Below are 19,393 nucleotides of genomic sequence, written 5' to 3'. Positions count from 1 at the left end.
TGCAATTTCATCCCTCAGACGACTCGACTCTGATAAACTCACAGAGCTGCAGAGCCAAATGTTTCCATCAGCAGCCGAGTTGTGAGACCGTTTCCAAGTCCTTCACTGTCTTCAGTCCCAGTCCTCATAATAATAATCATGTGTCTCTATATTTACATTATTCCTCCTCAGCTACAAAGAAAAGATGATTTGATGTTAAATCTAAACCATATTTAATGTAAAACAAAGTTTGTATTGAACAGAAGAACACAGCCCAGAACCTGCTGAAGTCTCCTCCCACTGTTGTTACCATGGTTACACAAGCAGATACTTTAGTACAACTATTTGAATTATCTGGATTGGAACTTATTGGATCACATCACACAAACCAAACGACATTTAAGAACGGGTCCAGATGTCGAACAGATGTGCTGATAAAAACCTCACTGAGATTTCTAATCAAAGATCAGAGTGTTTATTAACAAAACAAAAAAGAGATTACACACACACACGCACACACACAGGAGCAGAGCCACCGTCCAACCGCTAATGTGGAGAGTGTGTGTTAAAGTGTGTGTGAGCTGGTAGGCTATAAACGAGCAGCTGAGTGAGTTGTCGTGTTGCGATCGGATCAGAAACCTAGAACTGGAGAGGGTTTCCAGACCTCGGTCCAGACTCAGGACTCTCTGGAGAGACTTCATTTATCTGATCTGGACTGGAAACACCTGAGTGACGCCTGACCTCAGATCAGCAGAAAAAGAAGAAGACTGAGGAGGAGAAGAAGATTAAGAAGAAGAATGGACTTGGACTTATGTATAGGCTAGCGCTTTCTAGTAATTCACACACATTCATACATCCCATGATCTACATTGGAGGAGTCGGGAATCGAACCACTGACCTTCATCTGTCATTTGGTATAAATGACAATTAATGACTTAAAGCAGAAGTAGCCTATAAGCGGAATGTTTGTGTTAATATAAGTCTTAAATAGTTGTATCTTCCGACAGCAATCACTTCTATAGAGTGTTTGGTCTGAAACACGGGTCTGTCAGTCACTCTGCTCTGCTCTGAGCCCAGGAGAAAACTTTCCTTGTATCCTACAACCTTTATCCAATGAGGAGAGAGAACGGCATAAAGGGGCAGTCCTCTCTGTGTGTGCAGCCAAGGGATGCGCATCGTGAATGTGGTGACGTAGGGACGAGGGCGGGGACTGCTAACTCCATCTGCTGACAGGAAGTTAGACAAAACCACCGGATCGCTTACTTCTGCTTTAATTACTTAAATATTTCAATTTAATAATAAAACTTTCCTCTGGGAAATTTTGATAGGACCACGGGGGGCTACTGCCGGGCATAGCATCTCTGTCAACATGGGAATCAAACCCACGATCTTCAGGTCAAGACAGAGCTGATCAGACAGACACTGATATGGAGGAGCTGTAACCACATTAGGTTAACTGTGTGTGTGTGTGTGTTTATAAACATGTTAACGAGATCAAGGTGGATTGTTTATGAACCTTAACGAGCTCTGGCCTGAGGCTCAGAGGTTACCACGGCAACTTGAGGTGGTTGCCAATGACGATAAGGGCTCCCCAGGCTGAGGCAGACAGAGAAAAAGAGCGATTTTCTGCCTCTGCACTGGTCTCACATTTAGGCTTACTGTGACAAAACGGTAACTCCTAGCAGAAAAAAACACAGACCATCATCGCTGTAAGGACTTCCTGAAAAATCTGGTACGATTTGGTGTTTCTACAGTAAATATTTTGGCGACGCTGGCAGTTTTAAAACATCAGGCCGTTCTGCTTCTCTCAGAAAATATTTGTATTGGAGTCAATGAGGAGCAGAGACAGACGTGGCCGCACTCAGAGGCTGACAATTTAAATTTTGTAAGTCTCTCTGATATTTTGAGCACATTGTGAGACACAGAACAAGTTTGTCTACAAATTTGGAAAAAATCATGTGTGTAGAGTGTAAATTGTGTCCGGGAGGAGCGTGGAAAGAGAAAAGTTTCAGAAGATTTCAGACAACTTCTCCCACTCTAACCGATGATGTCACCCACTCTGACACGAACATTCCGTCCAATACACACCCATTATAATCTCAACATTTCTCCAAAAATGATCATGGTCATTGATCAGGGATTGATCAAAAACTATATGACCTATCAAAACGTGGAGTAATACGACAATACACAAGACTTGTGTCTACTGTTTAAAGTTTAAATGGAGTCTCTAGGTGAAAGTATGCCTGAGCAGTAGACGTTTGTTAAACTCCAATGATTGTTCTTTTTCGCTCTTTTTTTTTCAGCCCGTCCCATTGACTTCAATGCAAAAGTTTTCGCAGTTTTTTCCCCCCGTATTCTTTAAAGAAAAGCAATAGCACACCGATCCCAATCGAACCACCAAATTTTGATATATAATTTAGTAGCGAATCGAAATTTGTCCGGAAGATGAAAAAAAAATACAAAAAATTAGGAAAAATCCTCAAAATAACAATAGTGCTCGTTGCCCCGTGGCCCCAATGATTGGCCCTACATTAACAGACACTTCAAATATTCTGTGTATATAATATAATTATATTTTGACTCTATTTGATTTTACATATGAACGACCCGCTCTAGAAGAAGTGCTGTCTACAGAGGAGGAGGGATGAAGACTGTGTGTGTGTTTTTGTCTGTCAGAGGTCAGACTCGTTGACCTGTGGTGACCTCTGACCTCTGTCTGACCTCAGCTCAAACCTCCGGCGCTTCTTGTTTATAGAGTCGACTCTGTGTTTCTGTGTCCTGTGACTGTCAGCCTCCACGCTGTGACCTGTGTGTGTGTTTGTGTGTGTGTGTGTGTTTACTGTCTCACGGTGTGTTTAGTCTCCCTCAAATTGAAGGGAATTCTGGGAAGAGGTATCGGCAGCAGGAACTCCACTTAATTAAAAGACAAAGCGGCCGATAACGACTCAGGTTTGTTTCACCGCAGAGATACAGTAAACCTCAGCACCTGTTGAGGAAACGACCGGCCCGGGGTGATGATGTCATGGGGGGGCGGGGCTTAGAGCGCTGCAGGCTGCAGGATGTGGACCTGGCTCTGTCTGCAGTCGGAGGATGTGGTTTTGTCCGCGCGGCGCTCGGCCCGTTTGATGTGGACGGCGCCGTGTGAGCAGACTGAGGCTCGGTGGCTCGTGGTCCTTTTGGTCGTGACTCAGACCCGTTCCCAGAACCAGCGCCGAGCGGGAACCATGTGATGAAAGACATTCCTTCTATTGAGGAGGAGGAGGAGGGGTCAGGCTTTGGCTCATTTGTTGATGCAGTGAACCAGATAAATTACACACAATTTATCTGTATCATCATCAAAATCAGCAAAATGAACAATATACTTAGAAATGTCAGCACAGATGTCACAGTGTGAAAGAATGTGGGCTTATTGCATGTTCATATATCTGTCAGTTTCTATTGCTAAAGATATACGTATACATATATATATATAATAATACATTTTATTTATAGGTGCCTTTCTAGACACTCAAAGACACCGTAAATTTGTTTTATATATATACATGGCATCCTCACAACATCCTCTGACCTCTGACCCTCACATCCACTGAGGAAAAACTTCCAAGAAAAACCAGGAGAAACAAACCTCAGGGTGAGAGACAGAGGAGGGATCAGAGATGTTGTTACAGACAAGAAAACAGTTTACCTAAAGAAAAAGGATGAAGAACATGGGATTTTATTTTGTATGCTTTTATTCTATTTGAATGTCCAGATTTTTTGCACTGCTTTTAATCTAGGAGCACACAATTTCATCTCGTGTACACCGTACAAGAAATGACAAATAAAAAACCTTTGACCTTTGACCTTTGAAAGGCCAGCAGCACTCGTGTCCTTCTCATTGTTTTTTATTGCAAACTGCGTCGGCGCTTAAGAAAACAGTTTACAACATGGAGATGGACGGGAATCCAGTCAGCTAAAAACAATTTCAGATTTACTAATTGTCAGTGTGTGTGTGTTCTTGTTCTTACTACGTTGTGAGGACCGTCGAGAGTTTTTAACCAACTGAGTGAGGACATTGTTACCAAGTGAGGACATTTTGGCCGGTTCTAACTTTTTCCAAAGGCTGTTTGAGGGTTAAGACTTTATAGTTAGTTTCAAATTAGGTTAAGAGTAAAGGTCTTTGCACACTGAGTCCGTTTTATTCGCAGGCGTTTTTCGTATCCGTCATCCGACAAAAAACGCTACACACAGGCTCCTTGCACACTGAGTCCGTTGCGTTTTATTCGCATGCGTTTTTATTTTGTGTTGCAAATTTCGGAGAGGGAGACAAAAATCGTGACGCAGTGATGATGCACTTTGTGGTTCTCTCACTAGTCGAGAAATTAAAGAGAAAAATTTAAATATTGTGTCCATCCTGAGAGGACGCAGTAGCGAGGGGATCTGCTGCTTGTTAATGAGCAGCGCACTGCAAAAACTCAAAATCATTCCAAGAATATTTGTCTTATTTCTCGTCAAAATGTCTAATTTCTAGTCAAAACTAAACTCTTTTCACTTAAAATAAGACTCATCACCTAAAAATTTACTTGTTTTTAGATCATTTTCACTTGTTTCAAACTAATTTTCAATTGAAATAAGTAGAAAAATCTGCCAGTGAAAGCAAGTTTTTTGTGCTTGTAATAAGATAGAAAAACTTGATCCACTATCAGATTTTTCTACTTATTTCAAGTGGAAAATTTGCTTGAAAGAAGTAAAAAGTGTCTAAAAACAAGCTACTTTTTATGTGATGAGTCTTATTTTAAGTATAATTAGATTTATTTTGAGTAGAAATGACATTTTGACTAGAAATAAGACGAATATTCTTGGTATGATTTTGAGTTTTTGCAGTGCGGAACTATCATGATCACTTCAACAGTTTATTTTAGGATGTCAGTGGTCCAGTTTGATAGATATTGATTATTAGCTCACACATTAAACAGAAGACGGACAATTTCCATGATCCTGAACAGCGGCTGGCGCACGCACACACAGACACACACACACACACACACACACACTCAGCAGTGATCCCCTCCCTTCTTTCTCTCTCTCCAGCCTCGAAACACTGATCTGATTGGTCAAAAGACTTTTCACGGATGCGAAAAACGCATTAAATCGAACCTGTTCCGAAAACGTTTATGACGGACGAAAGTTTGGGACTTGGTGTGTAAACGTGATCGACATGAGGTCGAATTTATTTTTTGACGTGTGGCAATTTCGGACGACGAAAACGGACTCAGTGTGCAAAGGCCTTAATGGTTAAGGTTAGGGTACGGGGCTAGGGAACACATTATGTCAATGAGTGTCCTCACAAAGATAGCATTACAAACATGTGTGTGTGTGTGTGTGTGTGTGTGTGTGTGTGTGTGTGTGTGTGTGTGTGTGTGTGTGTGTGTGTGTGTGTGTGTGTGTGTGTGTGTGCAGGCTGCTGGTTGGAGCTCCCTTTGAGTCCACAGGGAAGCAGCAGACAGGGGACGTGTACCGGTGTCCACTGGACACCAGGACGTCCGTCAACTGCAGCCGCCTCCACCTGGGTGAGTCACAGCTATGACATCATCACACAGGAACAGGAAGTAGCCTACTATATTTTTATATTTCAATGAATCATGTTAATTCCAGCTATATAGATTATATATTTTTCTACAATTCAAAGAATCATGTCCAACCCTGTAACTATGTAAATATACTTCTCCTGTTATCTACTGGTCCTCCGTCTTTATGGACTTTTTATGTTAATTTGTTGTATTGTTTTGGGGACTACAGATGTAATTTAGCACATGTGCTAAATCCGGTGTATTTACTGTGGGTACTCTAGCACTCACTGTCCATTAATATGCATTATACCGACCAAATAAACACATAAAGTAAAGTAAAGTAAAGTAAAGTAAAGGTTCCTTTTACCAAAATAAAAGCATTAAATTGAACTCCTGTCTGTCTGTCCGTTACCAGGGAAACTGTCCCTGGACAACGTCTCAGAGAGGAAGGACAAGATGAGACTGGGGATGTCTCTGACCTCCAACCCCCGAGACAACAGCTTCGTGGTGAGAGAGAGACTGGAGGAGAGGAAACGGCCGCCATGTTGGCTCTCAGTGGTCTCCTTTAACCTTCGTCTTGTGTTTTTACTGCCATCTATGGTGTTTCGGGTCAGTTTTGACCCGTATTTTAAATCAGCTGAAATACACTAAAAACATTTTTTTTCAGGCAATTTGTTTTTCTTCTCTTGGTTACATTGTTAGACTTCCTTATCCATGAAAATATTGGTTTTAATATTTTTGGGTGTGGGCTTCTGGGCCTTTTTTGTCAGTATGACCCTTGTCAGCTTTCTGTTTTAGGGCCAGTTTTGACCCGAGTCTTCAATCAGCTGTAAAACACTAAAAACAACTATTTATCATCCCATTTGTTTCTCATCTCTTGGTTATGTTGTTTAGGCTTCCTTATCCATGAAAAGGTTGGTTTTGCACTTATGATTTCAGTTTTAACTGTTGTTCTTATCGTTATAACCGGGTCAAAATTGACCCGAACACCATAAATGTCAAAAAGTCTTGATTCTATAAACACATTTATGTGGTACTTCTATGCATTTAAAACTTGAAAACGGGTCACTGGTGACCCGAACACCAGAGGAGGGTTAACATGTATCTGTGTGTGTGTGTGTGTGTGTGTGTGTGTGTGTGTGTCCTCAGACCTGTGGGCCTCTCTGGTCTCATGAGTGTGGCAGCTCCTTGTACAGCACCGGGATCTGCTCCAGGGTCAGCAGGAACTTCAGACCGTCACACACCATCGCCCCGGCCCTGCAGAGTAACTCACACACACACACACACACACACACACACACACACACACACACACACACACACACACACACACACACACACACACACACACACACACACACCATATTCAGTTGAATAAAATGTAAAAATGTTTTTTTTCAAATTCCAAACAACTTTATTTATAACACATGAATACAGAAATGTTTATCAATAAAACAAACTGGTTATAAACACAGTTAAAACTGCTCATAGGGTTATTGGGTTAAGCACTAACTGTATTTATAAACTACATACTAATGAGTATTCATGCTTTTAAATGAAGAATTCAGTATTTATTAATGCTTAACTAATGCTTAATAGTGTGTACTTATTACTGTGTTACCAAAAACATGTTATTGTAACATGTAATTACTACATTAATTACCAGGAAAAGTAACTATTACGTTACTTTTTAAACTTTAATCTGAACCAACTCTCTCAGTTTTCCTCCTGAGCTGGTTAGTTCCAGATGAACGACTTTTTTCCGACTAGTTTATGGACTGTAAAAAAAGGTGTATAATGTACAACACTTAAACAGGACTATTATTATTTTGTGACGGGACTTCTTGAGTCAAATAACGGCGTTATAACGGGGGAAACAGTAACTTTTTGGATTACTCCTTAATGAAAAAAGTAACGCTGTTTATTTAATAATATAAAACGTCGTTCTTCCCTCTGTTCCTCGTCCATGTTCCAGGGTGTGAGACGTTCATGGACATCGTGATCGTTCTGGACGGGTCCAACTCCATCTACCCGTGGTACGAGGTGCAGGACTTCCTCATCAACATCCTGCACAAGTTCTACATCGGCCCAGGTCAGACGCAGGTCGGTCCCCAACATCTGGAAACATCTGCTGCTCTAAATGTTTCAGTCTCCTCCTCCTCCTTCAGCTTCACAGTTTGATGTTCAGTTGTGTTTTCGGTATTTTTTCTTTTTTTTATTGGTGAAGTGATAGACAAGGTGACATGAAGGATAAATACGTTATAAACACTTTATACTATGAGCTGCATCCTGTGTCAGTCTGATTTAGCTGTGTGTGTGTTTATAAACATTTAAACGAGCGCCAGGTGGATTGTTTATGAAGTTAACGAGCTCTGGCCTGAGGATCAAAGAGGTTACCACGGTGATAGGGGCCCCGCAGGCTGAGACAGACAGAAACGTGGAGAAAAAGAGCCATTTTCTGCCTCTGCACCGGTCTCACAATTAGGCTTACTGTGACAAAACGGTAACTCCTATCAGAACAAAACACAGATCAACGTTGCTCTAAGGACTTCCTGAAAAATGTGGTGCGATTTGGTGTTTCTACAGTAAATATTTTGGAGACGCTGGCAGTTTTAAAACATCAGGCCGTTCTGCTTCTCTCAGAAAATATTTGTCAATGAGGAGCAGAGACAGACGTGGCCGCACTTAGAGGCTCAGAGTTTAAATTCTGTAAGTCTCTCTGATATTTTGAGCAGATGATGAGAGACAGAACAAGTTTGTCTTACAAATTCTGAAAAAATCATGTGTGTAGAGTGTAAATTGTGGCCGGGCCGAGTGTGGAAAGAGAAAAAATCTGGAGTTTTTCTGGCATCTCTCCCACTCTAACTGATGATGTCACCCACTCTGACACGAACATTCCGTCCAATACACACCCATTATAATCTCATAATTTCTCCAAAAATGATCATGGTCATTGAACAGGGACTGATCAAAAACTATATGAACTATCAAAACGTGGAGTAATACACCAATACACAAGACTTGTGTCTACTGTTTAAAGTTTAAATGGAGTCTCTAGGTGAAAGTATGCCTGAGCAGTAGACGTTTGTTAAACTCCAATGATTGGTCTTTTTCGCTCTTTTTTTTTTCGCCCGTCCCATTGACTTCAATGCAAAATTTTGCGCAGTTCGTAAACTGTTGAGAAAAGTAATAGCACACCGATCCCGATTGAACCGCACGTTTTGATATATAATTTCGCCCGGGCACTGGTCCCTGCAGCTATTTCATAGCTGTTGGGACCAGTGCCCGGTGCGATTGCCCGTGGCCCTAATAAAATAAACAAATAATAATAATATTAGGGATAATGAATAAGTAATAAGAGAAAGGAGCAACACATATATATAATATTGGATTGGATTGGATTGTACGTTTTGGGCTCGGAGCCACTGCATAGGCCTACACAAGACAATACATACAAGACATCCATACAAAATACTTTCACAACTTTAACACGCATTCAAAACAGTGAAGGGTGCTTCCACTCTATTACAAATAGGTCAGTAAAAACAGTCTGTAGAACTGATCAAATCAGCAGCTCTTTAAGTTAAAGTGCTATATGCGCTAATAATGAAATAAGACTTTGAAAATAAAGGGATAAAAAAAACTGCTTCGGTGTCTTCAGCGTCTCGTCCTCGTGTTTTGTGAAATCGCTGCGTCACGAGCTTCAGGTTTCTCAGGGAAATGTTTGAATTCTTTGGCAGGGTCCTTTAAAAAAAATGTTGCAGACACGACCACAAACCCTGAACTGCTGCTGCTGCTGCTGCTGCTGCTGCTGCTGCTGAGAGGCTCAGTCGCTGCCAAACAGGACAAAGGTCACGGCTCATGTGTTTTCACCCCTCCGTTCCCCTTCACGGCGGCCGACAACGACCTCTCGACCTCGTTAAATCCTCGACAAAAAAAAGAAAAAGTCTAAGAACCGCTTGTTTCCGTGGCCTGGCCGATGATGATGATGATGATGATGATGATGATGATGTTGTGTTTGGACACAGAGCTCAGTGTCTCTCTCTGTCTCTCTCTGTGTGAGGCGTCCTCAGGAATCTGAGCTGTTTGTAGTTTCTGCTCCCGGTTCACAGGCTGGAAAAACACAGCTTCTGTCCCGGGAAAACAACTAAACCGTCTGTGTTAATTCATGGAAACGCTGGAAGGAACAGGCAGTTAGTCCAACAGGCAGCTGGAGAAAGTGTAAAGATCGGACCTATGAACTACAGATATTAAAGGGATAGCTCAACATTTAGTCAAATTGGCCCATTGCCATAATCCCCCTATAGTCATAGCAGTAGGTTTGTTACCTTTAATTGTCGGTGCAAGGTGTTTTTAGAACGGCGGAGCAGAGCCGTGAGCTGCTCAGAGCTACGCTACGGAGGCTCATTATGGGATTTCTTGGTTTCCCTCATCATCAAAATCATCAAATACACAATCCAACAACTCCACAACGCTCTGGTGGACAAGTTGTGAGCTGCACATTCACCACGCTATGAGATAATAACACAACGTTACCACACAGAGTTGTTTTCAAGGGAAATACAGAGACTGTTGATGAAAAACTGTCCCTGAAGGCAACGTGCATCAGTGGTTTTGCATGAATTTCCCTCTAAAACAACTCTGTGTGGTAACATTCTGTTATTATCTCATAGCGTGGTGAATGTGCAGCTCACAACTTGTCCACCAGAGCGTTGTGGAGTTGTTGGATTGTGTATTTGATGAGTTTGATGATGAGGGAAACCAAGAAATCCCATAATGAGCCTCCATAGCGTAGCTCTGAGCAGCTCACGGCTCTGCTCTGCCGTTCTAAAAACAGCTTGCACCGACAATTAAAGGTAACGAACCTACTGCTATGACTATAGGGATTATGGTGATGGGCCAATTTGACTAAATGTTGAACTATCCCTTTAACAGGATGTAGAGTCCAGTCAGGACTGTGTTGGAGAGGATTTGGTCTGAACTTGTGTCTCATCATCTTTATTTATTCATCTAAACTCTCAGTTTGTTGAGGGGATAACAAACAAGAATCAGAACGAGACATTACAGATTTCACCATGAAACTTCCCAAGTTTATCACTCACATTAAAACATGTATTTCTTCTATTACAAGTTTTGTCAAAATGTATGTTTAAATATGTAAATGAGGCAATATCTAATTAAATATGCGCTAATTTGCATATATTTCCAGAGCAGAAACCTGAACAATGGATAAAACTAGAAGTTTTTACAGAGGAGGATTGTGGATATCTCTTTTTATCACTCTGTAAATGAGAAAATACTGTCACCAGCCCTTTAAAACATCTAATGTCTCCATGTTTTTAGTAATAAAATGTTGTATAAATGAGGCTGTGAATGATATATCAACAATCCCCTCTGTAAAAACCTTCAGAATATAGAAAGGGATCAAAGTGGAAGGTTTGGTGTCTGGAAGTGCTGCTGAAGTGGAGATTTCTAGAGAGGAGTCTGAGTCTGAAAAACTCTTTCTGAGGAAACGGCCTTTAAAGACTTGGACTGTAAAATTACAGAGATTGTTATTGTCAATCCTACTTTTAGGATTTGTTGCTGATACACTGCAAAAACTCAACATCTTACCAAGAATATTTGTCTTATTTCTAGTCAAAACAAATCTCATTCTACTTAAAATAAGACTCATCACATTAAAAGCAGCTTGTTTTTAGACACTTTTTTACTTCTTTCAAGCAGATTTTCACTTGAAATAAGTAGAAAAATCTGATAGTGGAGCAAGTTTTTCTTTCTTATTACAAGCACAACAAACTTCCTTTCACTGGCAGATTTTTCTACTTATTTCAAGTGAAAATTTGTTTGAAACAAGTGAAAATGATCTTAGACAAGTTGATTTTTAGGTGATGAGTCTTATTTTAAGTGGAAAGAGATTAGTTTGAATAGAAATGAGACAAATATTCTTGAAAAGATTTTAAGTTTTTTGCAGTGTACAAAGGAAAAGACCATTTATGTTAATTTACACAGTGATGGTGGTAGTGTTATTGGTGGTAGTGTTTGTGTTGGTGGTGCCTTCAGGTGCTGTGGTGTGTTGTGTTCAGGTGTTGGTTGTGTTGGTGGTGCCTTCAGGTGCTGTGGTGTGTTGTGTTCAGGTGGGCGTGGTTCAGTACGGCTCCTCCGTGGTCCATGAGTTCGGTCTGGGCGAGTACCAGACGGTGGAGGAGGTGGTGGAGGCGGCCAGGGGCATCGACCAGCGCGGCGGAGAGGAGACCAGGACGGCGCTGGGCATCAACGTGGGCCGGTACGACACAGAACACAACACAACACAACACAACACAACACAACACAACACAACACAACACATCACAACACAACAGATAGACACCATCCTTTCCACTGTGCGTGCAGTAACAAGGGAGATAGAGCCGTATCGCCGTAATTAGCTTAGCTCAAACACTGGAAGTGTATAGGTAGTGTTACCTTGAACCCTCCGTTTTGACCGATCTCGTCCCGTTAGCGGCATTTGACCGCTCAAGATGCCTTACCGGAGAGTTTAGTCAGCTCTGAGACCAAGATCGGCCCGCCGGTTTCCCTTTAGAGTTGCTGCAGAGTTTCTCTGATGACTTTAGGTGGAGGCAGGCTAACACTACCCATACACTTCCAGTGTTTGAGCTAAGCTAATTAGCGACTTTAGGTGGAGGCAGGCTAACACTACCCATACACTTCCAGTGTTTGAGCTAAGCTAATTAGCGACTTTAGGTGGAGGCAGGCTAACACTACCCATACACTTCCAGTGTTTGAGCTAAGCTAATTAGCGACTTTAGGTGGAGGCAGGCTAACACTACCTATACACTTCCAGCGTTTGAGCTAAGCTAATTAGCGACTTTAGGTGGAGGCAGGCTAACACTACCTATACACTTCCAGTGTTTGAGCTAAGCTAATTAGCGACTTTAGGTGGAGGCAGGCTAACACTACCCATACACTTCCAGTGTTTGAGCTAAGCTAATTAGCGACTTTAGGTGGAGGCAGGCTAACACTACCCATACACTTCCAGTGTTTGAGCTAAGCTAATTAGCGACTTTAGGTGGAGGCAGGCTAACACTACCTATACACTTCCAGCGTTTGAGCTGAGCTAATTAGCGACTTTAGGTGGAGGCAGGCTAACACTACCTATACACTTCCAGTGTTTGAGCTAAGCTAATTAGCGACTTTAGGTGGAGGCAGGCTAACACTACCCATACACTTCCAGTGTTTGAGCTAAGCTAATTACGGCGATACGGCTCTATCTCCCTTGTTACTGCACGCACAGTCGAAAGGATGGTGTCTATCTGCTGGTCATGGAGTGAGGCAAGACACAAAAAAAGTTGGCATATCCCTTTAAGTATTTTCTTGAATTCTTGAAGTTGTTCTTAAGACATTTCTTTAGAAAACTATGCAAGTTGAGACCACAATGATTTGCAAATTCATTAATAATAACTAAAAACATTATAAATGATAAGAAAATGACATTTAACCCTTTAATTTACAGGCCGTTAACTACGTGATAATGTCTAGAAATAGCCAAGAAATAACAGCCAATTTCATAGTAATGTAATGTTTTTCATAAAGGCAAAAAATTACAGATTTTTTGGGAAAGGCCAGAATCTCCAACAAGTCTGTTGCAATTGATCGATATTTCTGGGCTGTCGTTATTACTTGGCGATATTTCTCAACATTACTATGAAACTGACCATTATTTCTAGGCTATTTCTAGACATTATGACACAATTAATTGTTATTTCTTGGCTATTTCTTGACATTATCACATAATTAACGGCCTGTAAATTAAAGGGTTACCAAAAATTATTCAAATTCATATCATATAATATTAAACAACTGCAGAACAGAAGAAAAATACAATAATCAATTATTTTTGCACAAGTGTCATCTCTCAAATGTGCAGAAGTTTGCTCTTGAGTGTGTGTAGCTTTTGGTCTTAGCTAAGAACAAATCCTGGATTCATGACATTCAGAAAACCTTCATTAACGCCACAGTCTTCGTAAAAACTGTGCAAGTGGGACTCACAATTCGTGAACGAGGCCTAATGTCTGTCTGTTTGTTTCTTTGTGTGTCTGTTTGTGTGTCTTCTCTGCGCAGGTCGGAGGCGTTCAAGCGCGGCGGACGTCCCGGCGCTCAGAAGGTGATGATCGTGATCACAGACGGAGAATCTCACGACAGTCCTCAGCTGGTGCAGGCGGTCGGAGACAGCGAGAGAGACAACATCACCATGTACGCCATCGCTGTGAGTCTGAGTCCCTTCACCACAACGCTCTGCTGCTCCTCCTCCTTCTCCTCCTCTCAGAGCTTTAAAGGGATAGTTCACCCAAAATTCAAATTTCACTCATGATCTCCTCCCCCTCATGTGGACTAAGGGCTGAGAGAAGTTTCAGAGTCCTCCGTGGCTTCTCTGAGTTACAGGGGGTCTCGGCGTAGCAGTGCATGTCCATATGACGGTTGCAAATGGATACCAACTGTCTTCATAACAACAAGACACACCAAAAAACATCCAGATACCACACAGGAAGACACAGGAAGAGCAGTGAACTGAGACACTGGGAGCTTCCGCTACAAAACAAGCTTGAAATATAGACTTATTAATTTTTTTCGGAACAATTTCTCATGTCGGGGCTTCAATACAAGAGGGACATTACAGACGAGCACTATGGAGGTATTTGGATGTTTTTTGGTGTGTCTTTTTGTTACGAAGACAGTTGGTATCCATTGACAGCCATTATATGGACAAACACTGCTGCACGGAGCCCCGCTGTAACTCAGAGAAGGAACGGAGGACTCTCACAGCTCATGAGGGTGAGTAGATAATGAGTGAAATTTGAATTTTGGGTGAACTATCCCTTTAATCTCCTCCTCCTGCAGGTCCTGGGTTATTACAACCGTCGAGGGATCAACCCCGAAGCTTTTCTCAAAGAAATCAAGTTCATCGCCAGCGACCCCGACGAGAAACACTTCTTCAACGTGACAGACGAGTCGGCGCTAAAGGACATCGTGGACGCTCTGGGAGAGAGGATCTTCTCTCTGGAAGGTCGGCCGCCATTTTAAAAACATAGTTCCTCTTTCTTTCTTTCTTGCAACATTTAAAACGTTTGGTTAAATGTTAAAGCTTTTGTCGAAAAACAAAAACAATCAAATAATGAACACTGATCTAAAAGAGGTTATTTCCTCTTCGTCTGTCTTTTATTTTGAAGGGTTGATCCATGAGAAGTGTAGTTTTCCATCTCCTCTCTCTCTCTCAGCTTCTCTCTGGAGCTCTAGTAACAAACAGGTCGGTGTCAGCCAATCAGAAGAGAGGAGGAGGTTCTGAGCCTCTCTTCTGATTGGCTGACTGTTTTCTAAAGTGATGCAATAAAAAAAACAGAGTAGATTTCAGAATAAAACACTCAGAGAAACCAAATCCTGCAAGTTGTTGTTGGATGGATGGTGGGTCCAGGTGGTGAGGGGGCGGGGCTTAGTTGTGACATCACAAAGTGACAGGAAGTCCTGACGGCTGGTTTTAAGGCTCAGTTTCTGAATACAGGCTGTGTGCATTTCTCTGTGGACTGAGGCTTTGATACTTTCACAGTATTAATATAGAACCTAGAGCTGCTTTATAATCACACTACACATGGACATCTACCTTTATACTGTATGGAGCTTTAACACAAACATCTACCTTTATACTGTATGGAGCTTTAACACAAACATCTACCTTTATACTGTATGGAGCTTTAACACAAACATCTACCTTTATACTGTATGGAGCTTTAACACAAACATCTACCTTTATACTGTATGGAGCTTTAATACAAATACATTAATATTAGTAATAACATCATTGTTGTTTCTCCACAGGAACCAGCAGTCAGGGTCGAGGCTTCGGTCTTCAGATGGCTCAGGCCGGTTTCTCCTCTCATCTGGTTAAAGTGAGTTTTTGCAGTAAAATCCTCCTTTTTAAAGGGATAGTTCAACATTTTGGAAAATTGGCCCATTGCCATAATCCCTATACTCATAGCAGTAGGTTCGTTACCCTTAATTGACGGTACAAGCTACTTTTAGAACGGCGGAGCAGAGCCGTGAGCTGCTCAGAGCTACACTACGGAGGCTCATGGGATTTCTTTGGTTTCCCTCATCAAACTCATCAAATACACAATCCAACAACTCCACAACGCTCTGGTGGACAAGTTGTGAGCTGCACATTCACCACGCTATGAGATAATAATGGAACGTTACGAAACTGAGTTTTCGAGTTAAATACAGGGTAAATACAGAGACTGTTGATGAAAAACTGTCCCTGAAGGCAACGTGCATCAGCGGTTTTGCATGAATTTCCCTCTAAAACAACTCTGTGGTAACGTTGTGTTATTATCTCATAGCGTGGTGAATGTGCAGGTCACAACTTGTCCACCAGAGCGTTGTGGAGTTGTTGGATTGTGTATTTGATGAGTTTGATGAGGGAAACCAAGAAATCCCATAATGAGCCTCCGTAGCGTAGCTCTGAGCAGCTCACGGCTCTGCTCCACCGTTCTAAAAATAGCTTGCACCGACAATTAAAGCTAACGAACCTACTGCTATGACTATAGGGATTATGATGATGGGCCAGTTTGACTAAATGTTGAACTTTCCCTTTATAAACTGGACTGGCAGGTTTTTGGGTCTTTTATTTCCTGTGAGTGGCTTTATAATCACAGCGACACCAGAACTTCACGCTGCTTCGTCGGATCCGTTCATCCTGGATGAGGAATGTTGTCCATGATGATGATGATGATGTTGTTAATAACCTTCATCTGGAAGCCTCATCCTCATCTTCATCTTCACTGTTATTTGCAGAGATCAGCGAGTTGGCAGCTTCAGCTCTGAGCTCTGTGTTTATGATCCACACAGAAAAAAGATTAAATCCTCAAATGTCCAGTATCAGTCGGGTCCAAGTCCAGATTCTGGTTCTGGTTCTGGTCCCGGAACAAGAAGCTTCTAGAAATATTTCTGTTGTTTCTCGTCCAAGGGGAAAAAAAAGAGAAAAAAAAGGAAAGAAAATCGTATTCCACTTGTTGAATTCCAGCGTTGAGAGTGAAAAGTCGGTGTCGTGGAAACTTTGTGTGTGTGTGTGTGTGTGTGTAACACAGAGCAGATGGTTTTACTGAGCACGGAGCTGCCAGAGGAACACACACACACACACAAACACACACACACACACACACACACACACACACACACACACACACACACACACACACACACACATGGATTCATTAACAATCATATGCAGATTTTTCCTCCGGTTAAAAAAACAAAACGACGTCTCACTCTGATGTGGAAAACAGAGACTTTTTGTCTGTCCTCCTCCTCCTCCTCCTCCTGCTGCAGGGTTGACCTTTGACCTTTGACCCTTTAACCTGTAGCCATGGTAACGGACGGTCCGTGAGTGAGTGCGTGTGCAGCTCTGATCCTGCAGAACGCCATCGTCGCCAACAGTTGTGTCACCGTCGTCCGCTCCACTGAGACGATGACTCACCGCTTTAATAACTTTCATATCTGGACTTTAACGAGTTTCATCTGAGTGTGTGTGTGTGTGTGTGTGTGTGTGTGTGTGTGTGTGTGTGTGTGTGTGTGTGTGTGTGTGTGTGACGGGTCCACGTGTCCGTCGGACTTGGACCTGGACCGGACCGGACCGGACCGGACCGGGCCGGGCCAGGGGCATGATGGGAAACCTGAACTCATTGGACTGTAACTTTAATGAGCAGTGACGACATCTGGACTCAGAGTTTAAGACTTTGATTCTGTCTCCAAGTGGAACAACAACAACACACACACACACACACACACACACACACACACACACACACACACACACACACACACACACACACACACACACAGAGGCAAAGTGCCGTCCCTTTTTTGCATATTTGTCACAATGACACGTTCACTGTCCGACCAAAACATTTGTATTTTCCACCGTTAGTTCATGATTTAACGTTTAGAAATGTGAACAATGTGACACATTCATGAATCTGTCACATGTTATATACATATATACATATACATATACATCCATCCTATGTTGATACTATAAACAGTTTCCCAGATAAACTAGTTAACAAATTGGTTAATAAACTAGTTCATTAACAAACTGGTTAATAAACTAGTTCATTAACAAACTGGTTAATGAACTTGTTAATAAACTGGTTAAATAAACTAGTTAATGAACAAACTGGTTAATGAACTTGTTAATAAACTGGTTAAATAAACTGGTTAATGAACAAACTGGTTAATTAATTTGTTAACAAACTGGTTAATAAACTAGTTAATGAACTGGTTAATTAACAAACTGGTAAATGAACTTGTTAATAAACTGGTTAAATAAACTAGTTAATGAACTGGTTAATTAACAAACTGGTTAATGAACAAACTGGTTAATGAACTTGTTAATAAACAAGTTAACAAATTGGTTAATGAACTAGTTAATTAACAAACTGGTTAATGAATTTGTTAACTGGTTAATGAACTTGTTACTGAACTGGTTAAATAAACTAGTTAATGAACTGGTTAATTAACAAACTGGTTAATGAACAAACTGGTTAATGAACTTGTTAATAAACAAGTTAACAAATTGGTTAATGAACTAGTTAATTAACAAACTGGTTAATGAATTTGTTAACTGGTTAATGAACCGGTTAATAAACTGGTTCATTAACTTGTTAAACTGGTTAATGAACTTGTTAACAAACTGGTTAATGAACTGGTTAATGAACGGGTTAATGAACCGGTTACCCGCCTCAGCTTCAGTCCTCTGACCCGTCCATCGTCTCCGTCCATCGTCTCCTCTGGGCTCATTAGGGTCTTTAGTCCCTCGGTGTCGTCAGGTGGAGGAGAACACGGCAGTAAAACTGTGGGAACTGAGCTGCATGATGGGAAAACCATCTCTGGTCGCCCCGGTAACCAACAGGACACAGGACCCAAACATCCCATAAGTGTCGGCGTCTGTGACTGAAGGAAACACGACGTTTCACCTCTTTATGTTGAAGTATGAAAGTTATAAACACTGTGACCTCACCATGTGTGTGTGTGTGTGTGTGTGTGTGTGTGTGTGTGTGTGTGTGTGTGTGTGTGTGTGTGTGTGTGTGTGTGTGTGTGTGTGTGTGTGTGTGTGTGTAGGACGGCATCCTGCTCGGGGCCGTCGGCGCCTACGACTGGAACGGCGCCGTGCTGAAGGAAACCAAACACGGGAAGGTGGTTCCTCCAAAGTCCTCGTACAAAGACGAGTTCCCAGAGGAGCTGAAGAACCACGGAGCGTATCTAGGTAACCAACCAGCCAATCAGCAGCAGGTGCTGATTGGGTTCAATTATCGATTAGATTAGTTAAAGGGGAATCAGTAGTGTCTCAATTCAGGGGCTGCAGCCTTCGGAGGCTGCATTTGAAGGCCGATGACGTCACACAGCGCTGCGTGAAGGCTGTCCCCATTCGTCCAGATTCGAAGGTTCTGTCAGTGCCCGATCGGTACCCGGAACACGATCTGTTCCATTCGCTTCTGCGCATGTGCACTTTCCCCTTCTTTTAGTTCACGGCAGACACCGCGGATATGGATGAAAACAGAGACGTTCTATGAGGAAAAACACAAGCACGTCGCAACGAATTCCCCTCTGTTCTATTTCTGATTAAATTAAATGTAATGTGACCGATCAGTTAATTGTAAAACATTTATTTATTGATGTAAATGTGGTGATTTCTGCACATACAGACAGCAGCAAGTCAGCACTGCTCCTCCGACCAGCTCCTCCTGAAGCTTCACTTTTCATTTACACAAACTAATCAATGAGACCATAAATTAATCTGCTCCTTTCTCCACCGG

General features: G+C 41.9%; 1 protein-coding gene across 1 annotated transcript in view; it reads left to right on the top strand.

Moving 5' to 3' along the window:
• itga11b (integrin, alpha 11b) overlaps positions 1–19,393 on the top strand; it is a gene marked incomplete at its 3' end in the record, with an annotated part of 69,447 nt that overhangs the window by 27,857 nt on the left and 22,197 nt on the right. Inside the window, exons 3-11 of the mRNA XM_083973862.1 lie at positions 5,422–5,531; positions 5,947–6,038; positions 6,681–6,795; positions 7,507–7,634; positions 11,666–11,814; positions 13,650–13,794; positions 14,427–14,592; positions 15,399–15,469; positions 18,699–18,843. Of these exons, the coding sequence (XP_083829988.1) occupies positions 5,422–5,531; positions 5,947–6,038; positions 6,681–6,795; positions 7,507–7,634; positions 11,666–11,814; positions 13,650–13,794; positions 14,427–14,592; positions 15,399–15,469; positions 18,699–18,843 (1,121 nt within the window). The remainder of the gene's footprint in view (positions 1–5,421; positions 5,532–5,946; positions 6,039–6,680; positions 6,796–7,506; positions 7,635–11,665; positions 11,815–13,649; positions 13,795–14,426; positions 14,593–15,398; positions 15,470–18,698; positions 18,844–19,393) is intronic.

Source organism: Trachurus trachurus, assembly GCF_905171665.1.
Source record: "Trachurus trachurus genome assembly, chromosome: 6".
Taxonomy (NCBI): Eukaryota; Metazoa; Chordata; class Actinopteri; order Carangiformes; family Carangidae; genus Trachurus; species Trachurus trachurus.
The sequence above is the reverse complement of the archived record's forward strand: the minus strand, read 5'-3'. Positions and strand labels throughout refer to the sequence as shown.